Below are 10,666 nucleotides of genomic sequence, written 5' to 3' on the forward strand. Positions count from 1 at the left end.
TCCAATGTAAACATAAGACGAGCTCAACTGACACCACGCTTGTGGTGATAGTTGAAGATTTCAATCACATAAGCGTATGCATGGCCGATAATCAAGTAGCCTTTCGTGCAAACCGTATAAATCCTATGCTAGCGTGTCTGTATTTTGTGTATATATTGATCGCTCAACCTGTGTTGTGTGTATGACCACTAGAGGCAGGTCGAATATTGTCGTCGGTATGGATTTCATAGCCGCGTTATCTTTATTTTCAACTATTTCTCTGCCAAATGATTCAGTTTGATTCTAAAGGCGAGACACAAATTCTAGTAGAGTCTAGTTACATTCAATTTTATATATTTTTGACACAAAACCTCTAACGAAGGTCCTGCATCTAAGCGTCTGACAGCTCACTTCTAGCGCTACGAGACAAGTGTCAAAAGTTGTGACACAGATCGTTCAATGTATTATTGAATCTTTTTTATATTTGTTAATAAAGTAGACAAAAAAAATAAAAATGTCACGAATGTGCAAAATTGATTTTTGTGAGAGCGTAGCAGGTGATAAACATCAATTTTATAAGTAAAAAATGTTTCTTTCATTACGGAACATTGTTGATGCGTTCAATTTGTCGCGTTCATGAGTGCGTCTAACGACGTAAAGAATTGAAATGAACTTCACTGAATGCGCTCATCGCAAATTCGTGTTTTACTTTGTTTTGTTAGTGTGGTGCAGGAGTTGTGGCCTCTAATTTTTCTAGTTTTGATGCAAAAGTGCTAATATTTCCAGTAAAATCGGTTGCAGAACGTATTTCACTGTCAATACAACGCTTATGAAAGACCTAACGGGACTATTTTGTCGTTGTTAATAAACAATACGTCCATAAGCGTTAACATTCACTAATTTCTTCTATTTTTCCTATTATCGTTGAATAATGTTCTAATTTCACTCATTTAAGTTCGGCATCTCCCCACTAGGTTTGATTATAATTTATATAGGGTTTTTGTACTTGTATGAAACATTTAAAAAATCTTATCGCCTCTTTTTTTTCAAATCAAAAACTCTTTTTGAATTCATCACAGAGTTATTGTTGACATCTGATAGTTGTTTGTGGCGCTAACTCTATTTCAACTTCAATATCATTTTAGGCAAAAACCTTATCGCTTCTTTGAACACTGCAATTAACATTGGTCAGATTTTTTCAGAGGAAGCTAGGTTTTCAGCACTAAACGTTACGTTTCACCTCGAAATGGAAGCGATTCATATCTTGGATAAATTTTACTGCATTTTGATTTATTAAACAATGAAAAAATATTCATACCTTTTTGGTTTTAATGATGGAACACGGACTCTATTTGCATTGATTTTTACTAGTGATTTTCCGCACAAACTTGTTTGATAGGAAAAGCATTGGTTTTACTAGCCGAAATTTCATGACTCCTTCTCTTTCCGACCACTATAAAGTCACATCAAACTGCTTTCAGCACATAACTGCACATTGAATGGCAATGAACAAATCCCATCGATCAAGGCCTATCTGCCCCCAAAAATACTTTGTTCACTATGAAAAATGTGTAAAATTGCGTTGGTTGCATGGCGTCGTCCGCGTTCGCGTTTTTTGTTCGCCGGATAACTCAAAAATTTGACTAGATAATTGAGATCTGTAAGAGTCAAAAGCTTCGACATGTTGAGACAAAGCTTCGAATTGATTTTGAGCCCATTCTGACTTTTCAATTTTGTACCAGACGCCTCGGACTGAGGACATGAAAACCCTTGTAAAATAACACTTTTGGGAAGTACTCGAAAAAAGTATTTTTCAGGGTTTTGGTCAAGGCAAACTGTGATTTTTTTGCAAAAGGAATGGGGGTCTTTTAACAGCCAAACACCTACTTGCCCATAAATCAGGCCTGAAATTGACATTTTTTGAAATTTTCTGAATTTTTGTTAAAAAATGACACTTTTTCATTGAAAATCACCCAAAAAGCTATATTCCATGGTTTAGATCAATGCAAACTGATATTATTTTGCAAAAATAAGTCGCAAATAGAATTAATTGGGATCTAGGCCCAATCAGAATGCTTTCCTATAAAATTTATAGGGTGCACTATAAAATGAAAAAAAAATATGTTGTTGCTTTTATTGAATAAAAAAAATAAAAATTGAAGATATGTAATCAAATAAAATTGCATCAAAATATTGGAAAAAAAGTCCGCATAAATATAAAGCATATGCACGATATAAAAAGAAATCATTCATTTTATCTAAATTTCTATAAATAACGTCAGTTTTAAGAGAAGAAACGCATGTGCGCATGCGAAACGATTAAAAATGCTAAATGTTGACGGGAATCATTAGGACACATTTGTTCTCAAATCTCATATTTTCTCTAATTGATAAACGCTCAAAAATGCGTGGCTTGTTTGTAATAACAAATTAATGATATGATATGTTTTTAAACGCACGCAAGTTTTTCAAGAGCGATTTGGTCGGCGAAAAGACAAACACTGAACAAATCGCAATTTGCGCAGACGATGAAGTTGTGAAGATTCACTGTATCAGCTCATTTTGAACGAAACACATGAATACTTGTCAATTAGTGTCTAATTAATGATTCATTTTCCGCCAGCATCGTCACAAACTGAGTAGGAAAATTCGAAACTCGCACACGCACATACACGTAATAAACGAGCCTAAAAGGTTTGGGTGGTTAAATGGCTCATTTAATTTGATGTTTATGTGCGGCATTCGCAATATTCTCTCCTCTTCACGGATTATATTTTCGCAATTCTTTCCACTCAATTCAGAGTCTGTGTGCTGTGTGATGTGCACAAGTCTCAATGCTGGGCTATGTGCTATATTCATTCATGTAAATATAAATATGTGCCACTAATGGCACAAAGCAGCTAAAATCTCATTTATACGGGGAGATTGTATATATTCACACGAAATGTAAGTTGTTCGCGTGCTAGATGTAATCGTTGGCGTCTATATCAACTTTTGCGTTTTCACGCCAAATTTTCCTTGCAATAATCGTAATGAAAACAATATTACAAAAAAGAGCTTTTTCTAACTAGCAAAAAGATGTAAACGTCAACGGAAAAAGAACGGATAGTCGTCACAAATTGAATGGATTTTTTTAATCTATTTCTAATTTTATTAAAAGAAAATATTAGCCGTTCAATTTATGCATTATTTTAAAATCCTCAAGATACGTATAACGGGTACATATCGTCCCCTATTTTTCTGCCACTTTGCGTACCAAAGCAATCGCAGAAATTACATCTTGATTGAGTGCAAACAATGCTGAAAATATGAATAAATATGCAAATCTGAAATGAAGAAAAACTTTTCAGCGATAACATAATTTTTGCAGATATTCGTTTCATTTATACCCGGTAAGTGCAACTTCAACACATAAAATCGCTTTGCTTTGTTTGTTGTTCATATTTATTTAATTAGGCCCAATTATCTTGTTATTGACTGGTGCACAACGGTCTGTTGGCTCTCGCTAATTTATTTTTAACAGAATGATTCAAAATGATTTCATGCCTAGTTTCATATGAGACCGAAAGTATTTCTAACTTGAAAAATTATAATAAAAAACTATGCTTGAACTCGAATCACGAAGAAAGCAAAACATGATATAACTTTTAGTCCCGTTCAGTCTAGTTCAGTCTTCTATCTTGAAGTATGGTAAAAACATCAATAGCAAATGCTGTAGATATGTATGACGGTGTGTGTTAGCAATATTTTGTTAGAATATATCAATATTATGAACCGGTCATAGTTTAGGTAAAATAAAAAAGGTAGTGAGAAAAATCCTTCGGACAAATTGAGAAGTTCCGTGAATCAAATAATTTCGATAAATAATACTCGACCTATCTCTGAGTATCCTCTCTCCATTTTCCACTCCCGCTTACACTCGAATCGGTTAATTTCAGACGTGATCACTTGCTATCTGGGCAGCGGCTGCTGGCAATTGTATAGTCAAAAGTAAAATATAAACGATAAACAAAATGTCCCGTCATATATGCTATAGCATGGCTGGTGCACAAACTCTACTCAGATAACAAGTGAACACGTCTGGCTAATTTAATACATAATCATCTGCTTCAGCTCTGCATGACTTCAAGTGGTTTAAAGCGCACGCCGAATACAAAAGCAAACATCAATTTGCACGACGTTTTGAACTTCATAACGAAATTGAGTACATATCAGCAAATAGTCAATTTTCGTTTGGTTGAATAGACAAGTTTCGCCATCAGTCCGGAAGACTGGAAGGAACTGTGTATGGGAAGGAGGCACGTTGCCTAAGCGCCTTTCAATTCACGCATCACCATCGAATTTTCGATGGTTGCTGGTGTGCGCGAGTTGAATTTTTTTGCACTAAAAACTCATTCCCAAAAGAGACTAGAGCTGCTTTACATTTTCGTTTTCATTCTCAACTTGAGCGTCCTATCTCGAGCTATGCAAAGTCATGGATTGAATGAAACTTAATTATGAATTTCTCTGAAAACCGCTTAAATCAATTGGTTGAACGTTTACTAAAATGGCCACGCTCGATCTCTTTTATTTGCGTGCTTGATTGCGGTGTCGAATAAAATCCAATGGACTCATTACAAACCGAACTACAAGTTGAATGAATGAATTTATTTTTCTCGGTCAATTATCGGTGTAATTTTTATCGTTTGTGTGTGTGCGTAGAATACTCGATGAATGTATTTGTAACGCGATGTTGATGGTCTCCTTGTACTCGCTTGTCTCCGTCTTTCTCTATCTCCCTCCCTCTACTATCCTTTTATTATTGCGATTGAACTTTTGTTGGAGTAGCGCTTTTTTCATGTTATCGTTTATTATGGTTGTTGATATACCAACGAACGAATATTTGTGTTGTAAACGTACATTTTCATCTCATAATCCGATATAGTGAAATTAGACAATAAAAAGCAGTTTCTCAATGCAAATAAAGCAATGGTTTCCGCCTGGTCATTAACATTAAAAGGCGGAGTCAGACGTCGAGTGTTTGATCATTGGCTGCATAAAATAGGGGACGTCTATACACTACGTTACACTGAGCGTAGCTGTAGCACCAAACGCTGGTGCTGTGTTGATGCTGCATCAGTAGCTGACTAGCATCGCAGTCAAGAGCGGCTTAAATGATACAAAAATATTATGTAAGGAACCAGTCTTCGCGGGGATATCATTCGAAACTGTTGCCTGTCAATTGTCGCTCGTTACGTCGACACGACTCTCGATCGTATTTGTGTGCTCAGTGAAATATTGTTTTTCTATTTGCTGAAGCGTTCGCATCTGTTGTATGTGTCAATGTTGTTATGTTTTGGTGTGAACAAACAAATTAAAGTGAGTGCAAAAATGAAGTGTGAACGAACCATTGTTTCAGTGGAATTGTGAAAACATACAAAAAAATAAGAAGGACAACGGCAAAAAAAGAGATTACAGTACACTGAATTTCCAGTTTTAACACTTTTTTGAATTTTCGTAAAAGGATCGCTGTTCAGTTCAAGGACTAGTGAAATTGTGAAAAATTTAATTCTTTGGATGCTTGGTTAAAAAATAATGAATAAAAGATGGTCATGATGCAATCACCAAATTCGGATACCCCAAAATCAGTTAGCCCATTGAATTCAAACCCGAGCTCGCCAACTGGACAACCACACACTAAGACCAGTACTATTGTGGATAAGAAACTGATCAAATTCGAGCCAATCGTGCTGGAGCGTCCACAGCCAACGAAATTCGATGGGATTTTGTTGGGAAACTTTCATGATAAGGACGATATCGACATGAAAAACCGACCACTAACTTATCCAAAGGATATGTCTGATATCGATGCAAACACAAAGTTTTCACTCGAAAGACTGAAGCAACTAAGCAACCGCAGTTTATATAATCGACACAGTCCCTCCGATGATAGCAACCAATCACCAAAGTACCCGATCGGAGCCAAACTTAACGATTCATCACCGAAAGGTAAAGGCGCTGAAAACGATTTAAATCCATCCGTTAACCCAAATCACAAAATGCTTGTCGGCTGCCACCAATTACCGACATTGTACGCCAATTCCGTTGACATGGATATTGAACGATTGAAATTAGCTAGATGTATGACAAATGGAAAAGAATTTACCGATTTTGGTTTTCGAATACAATTAGGTGAATTCCATTCGGACTATGCTCAAAGTGATACCAGCGAGGAATTGGTAGTGGATGAAAGAACTGATACAATGCCGACGCGTGACACAACGACGGTAGGTGTCCACTTACTGCTTATAATTTTTCTCTATCACGAATTGTCATCTATTGAAATCTAACACTTAGTCTGTAATATCCGCTTTTGGGGTGTGAAAATTGGACTAGTTCGATAAAGATTTTTTTTTCCTCGATAATTATTTTCTCCAAAGTTTCCTTATCAGTGAAATTAAAATTTTGTCAAATTGAAACACATTTTGCTAAGAAAAAAAGAATGGTTAGAAATATTCGGTTTGTTAAACAAACAAAAAATCATTTTGTTCAAGCAAAACAGGAATTTTTCTTCAAACGTGATGCGTGATATTTTCGGCAAAGTCCGCCTGAATCGTTGAATTTGGCTCATTTGAATACAATTGACAAGTAAATTAAACAGAGAAAAATCCTGACATTGACTACAAATTGAGTAGCTTGTGGAGATGTGTATAAATGAGCATATGATGTTACTATGCGAGAATATTTTTTAATTCTCTTCCACCTGCGGCAGCTTGAAGCTCCTTTCTTTGATGAATCGATTCAAAATTTTCAAAAATTCGCAAACACTTCAATAAAGTCCGGAATTATTTTAAGTAGATCAAGTCCAGTGGGCTATATATTTAAAAGACATTATTAAATGATAAGTTGAAAGTTTTAAAAAATGTTTGCATTATCTCATAGATAAAATATCACAATGGTCGCCATACGCAATTATTGCAATTTTTTTGTTTAAATCTTTTGTTATTGCAATTGATCTACCACGCTCTCTTTCCTGACCGATCGGAACTAAATACCATTCTATTATTTTCAAAAGTAGAGCCATTCCGATTATGTGTTCACACACAAAGAATTTAAACCCGTTCTAAATTTCAACCTGAGTGTAGTCGTTCATAGTACCCGTGTAAATGACTGACTGACTTTAGATTCAGATGACTGTAGTTGATTGAATTTATGTTTTTGTATGAAGAAAATCACTTTGTCCCAAAATAAGCAATTTATTTTAACTGTAACTTTGAATGATTTCACTTAACTTTGATAGACTTACACTACACGTTGTACTGAAATGTCAATAAAAGTAAGTCATTTTTGTCTGAAATAAGTTAACTGACTGGTCAGTTACAATATTCGCACACGGGTAGAAACACACATTTTTCATCTGCCCGGAATAAGCAGGAATACCTTCCCAATCAACAGAGATAATTAGTTTTTACACATTTTGAACGCATTCAAAAATTGTGCAAAATTTTCATTGCTAGCATTTATATTGTTTATCAATTATGCCAAGTGGATCTCTAGTAGCAATTAAAATTGAGCAACGTGAAAGCATCAAAATAACGCTTCAGACGCCTAAGTTTGCAAATTCAGTTCAGCTCATGCCTGCTCAGCTTCGAAAATACACTTTCTGGCTAATGAGAATCAGTAAAAATAATTCATTTGACAGGTTTAACATACCGTTAATTCAACACTATATACTGCGTTCAGTTTGGTCCTCCTTTCGAATCAATTAATACCATTTAAAGTTCTAACAATTCCATTGAAAGTTCATTATAAGTTATTATAGCTCATCAGAATTAATCAGAAAATAAAATTGACTGTATATCACACTGAGCTTTTTTTAAATAGGTTGCAATTTGGCACGTTTTGATTTTCATTTTGTGACTTTCATTACAACAAAAATTCGTTGATCTCTTGAATTTGTGACAGTGGCAATCTAATAATATAATGAATAAGGATAGACGAAATCTTTAGGAAAGGACAAAATGTTTTAAAAGCAATATTTATTAGCACTTATATTTGTGGTTTTATAATCTTGACATTGCCATTCCGCCGGTCATAAGTATGCCGAAATAAGTTTTTACTAACTATATTTTCGTCAAATCTACCTAGTCTATACGTATATAAATCTATCAAGTCTATACATATATAAATTTGGTTGAATAGAATATTTTCTTAATTATTGTTCAAACATTTTTTTTGCATCTTTTCATGATTGCTCATCAGCAGGCGTGTCCAGTCGATTTGACTCGTACAATACCACCGACAACACCGAATACAGACAAAAATGCATGCCGAAAATTAGCGTTTTCCGTGGAGAATATTCTAGATCCAAATAAATTTTGTAGTCGTAAAGAAAATCACAATAGTACGAGACATTGGTTGAACAACGGATTCGAGCGGAATGATCGAAATCAAATGGATGATGATCAAAGTGAATCGCAATCAGGTGATTTATTTTGTTTTTTTTTACCAAAATTATTTTTCATTTAAAATGCCAGTTGTTTATTTTTGGTTGAAGAAATCAAGATTCAATCGGTGTAGTTTTTTTCAACCGTGATAAATTTTGCATAGAAATCGAATTGCTTAAAAGGTTTTCTAGTGAATATGAAATAATTTCACACATATTGGATTTAGGTACAAGTACCTAACTGCAAGAACATTTTTCTAAATCACGTATACGAATCAAATAGAAACATTGTGGTAATATAAAAGCTATCTAAATATAAGTAATCATGTTTCAAAGGATGGAAAACCAGACAAATTTCATTTTAATCAATGCGAACGACGTGAAAACATTTCAATATAGCTTCCGCATTTCAGATTCATTCGCGTCGGATACAAAAGCCATCAAAAAGTTCACACCAAATTTGAATTGTGGCAATTAATCGTAGCACACAGAAAATAAAACAACCAATTGTAACCTGTTGGCATTGAATTACACATTAAATATATAAAGGTATCGTTTAAATTCTTAGATGCAAACAAAATAATCTGGTAAAAGATTATAAACTCATTTTCTGCGATTTCAACGTGGCCAATTCCTCGAAAATCTTAACGGATACACACCCCTGTTATTACCCTTTACACAGTCATCAAGCAACGTTTGTTGCATTTGTTGAAAAATCTGTTTTTCTTCTCCTTTCGGAAACGGATTTGTTACAATTGCTAACGACAGTGACGGCAACCCAAATCGTTTAATGTCGCACGCGTGTTCATCATTTAACCAACAATCAATGTAGACATAAAATGGAAATCTATATTCAGTATACCATCTTGCCACTTTTTAAATAGTTTAACAGCTTCAATTCGTTTACTTGGATCTAAGTGTGGTATCGTGAATCGCAGACGAAATTACAGACAAATTCACGTACAACTCGACGAGCATTTTATTTGGGAAATGTGTTCGTTTTGGTGGTTTTTGAGTGGAGGCTAACAAGTCCAAGGATTAGAACTTTTCGGTACAAAACATAAATGGTTCATTAAATGTTTTTTAAGGATGCGTCAAACATGTTTAACCCTTTTTCACGTCGGTTGTTACGAATTCGCAATCAATTTATTACTTCAAAGTGTATACAATGTAAAATTAAGCTTAACGTTGTATTGTAACAACACATGCTTCCTGAATAGACTGAATTTCGCTCGATGTATTTGAGACCGCTCTTTCGATTCAAATAAAAGAGTCACGGAAAGGATCAGTAATTCTTCGAACAATATTGGAATGTAATTAGATAAATTGATACTAACACATGTTCACAGGTGCAAACGAAATTTCAATTTAAAAAAGTGAAAAATCAAAAATTTTGTGTCAATTGTCCTTCTTTTGAGCGAGGAAGAAGATAAGTAATTTGAGATTTGAATACTTATTTATTCTCATTCTGAAGTTTCACTTAAATATCTGTCCTTCAGTTCTGGAGATCTAGTTCATTGCTGAAGTTGAAATTTGACTCGATTTTTAAGAATCTCCAGTCAATCGTTACTTTATTTTTATTCAATGTTTTCGTTTGTTTACTTCATTGAAAACGGCCGTGATAGAGTGCGAATAAGAAAAGTGAAAATACCCATGTCCATTTAAATTAATATCCAGTTTAAAATGCCCTTAAATTAAATCGAAAATTTACACTTTTCCTTCGTGCTGCATGTCGGACTGGTGACTAGTCAGTTTGCTTTTAATTCGACTTATGCATAACATTGATAGGGTATGTGCCGCTTGGTCAGCGGCAATGAAGCAAATGCAATCCGCGTGTATGGAGATTGAGTTTGGTTGCGCGGTTTGCTGTTGAATTTGTTTGTTGTCGCATATGTATCCTATGCGACCACAACGTAATGTATACGTCGCGCAATAATCGACCCCAAGCTATAACATAATTTTCCGGATGGTGTCAAACCGCCGACAAGTGTATGCAATCGCAATGGTTTGATCCTCTCAATTAATTTCAATTTTAAATTGATTTGCCGGCTATCCTATTGATTTGTATATATATTTATGTCTGCATGTGTGTATATATATACATATGAATGGGCAAGCGGAATAATGAAACGTAATTCTGTTTTCAAATGAAGTGCCTCTGAGAAAATTTTTCAGTAAAAAAGCCCCACAAAAATATTGTCTGATAAAAATTTGTATGAAAATCTTATTCAGACAATATTTTTGTGGGGCTTTTTTACTGAA

The 10,666-nt window shown here is 34.6% G+C and overlaps 1 protein-coding gene across 4 annotated transcripts in view; it reads left to right on the top strand.

The window, feature by feature from the left end:
- Positions 1 to 5,120: 5,120 nt before the first annotated feature.
- The window catches only part of LOC129575724 (homeobox protein slou-like), an 8,573-nt gene continuing 3,027 nt past the window's right edge, over positions 5,121 to 10,666 (top strand). The window contains exons 1-4 of one of the 4 annotated variants that reach the window (XM_055459695.1): positions 5,121 to 5,337; positions 5,453 to 5,967; positions 6,151 to 6,245; positions 8,221 to 8,443. In XM_055459695.1, coding sequence (XP_055315670.1) covers positions 5,565 to 5,967; positions 6,151 to 6,245; positions 8,221 to 8,443 — 721 coding nt within the window. In that variant the 5' untranslated portion in view covers positions 5,121 to 5,337; positions 5,453 to 5,564. Of the gene's footprint in view, positions 5,338 to 5,452; positions 6,246 to 8,220; positions 8,444 to 10,666 lie in introns of all 4 variants that reach the window. The other 3 variants (XM_055459696.1, XM_055459693.1, XM_055459694.1) reach the window with 3 other exon arrangements.

This window comes from Sitodiplosis mosellana, unplaced genomic scaffold, assembly GCF_009176505.1.
Source record: "Sitodiplosis mosellana isolate CC-2019 unplaced genomic scaffold, AAFC_SMos_1.0 Smas_scaffold_6167, whole genome shotgun sequence".
NCBI lineage: Eukaryota > Metazoa > Arthropoda > Insecta > Diptera > Cecidomyiidae > Sitodiplosis > Sitodiplosis mosellana.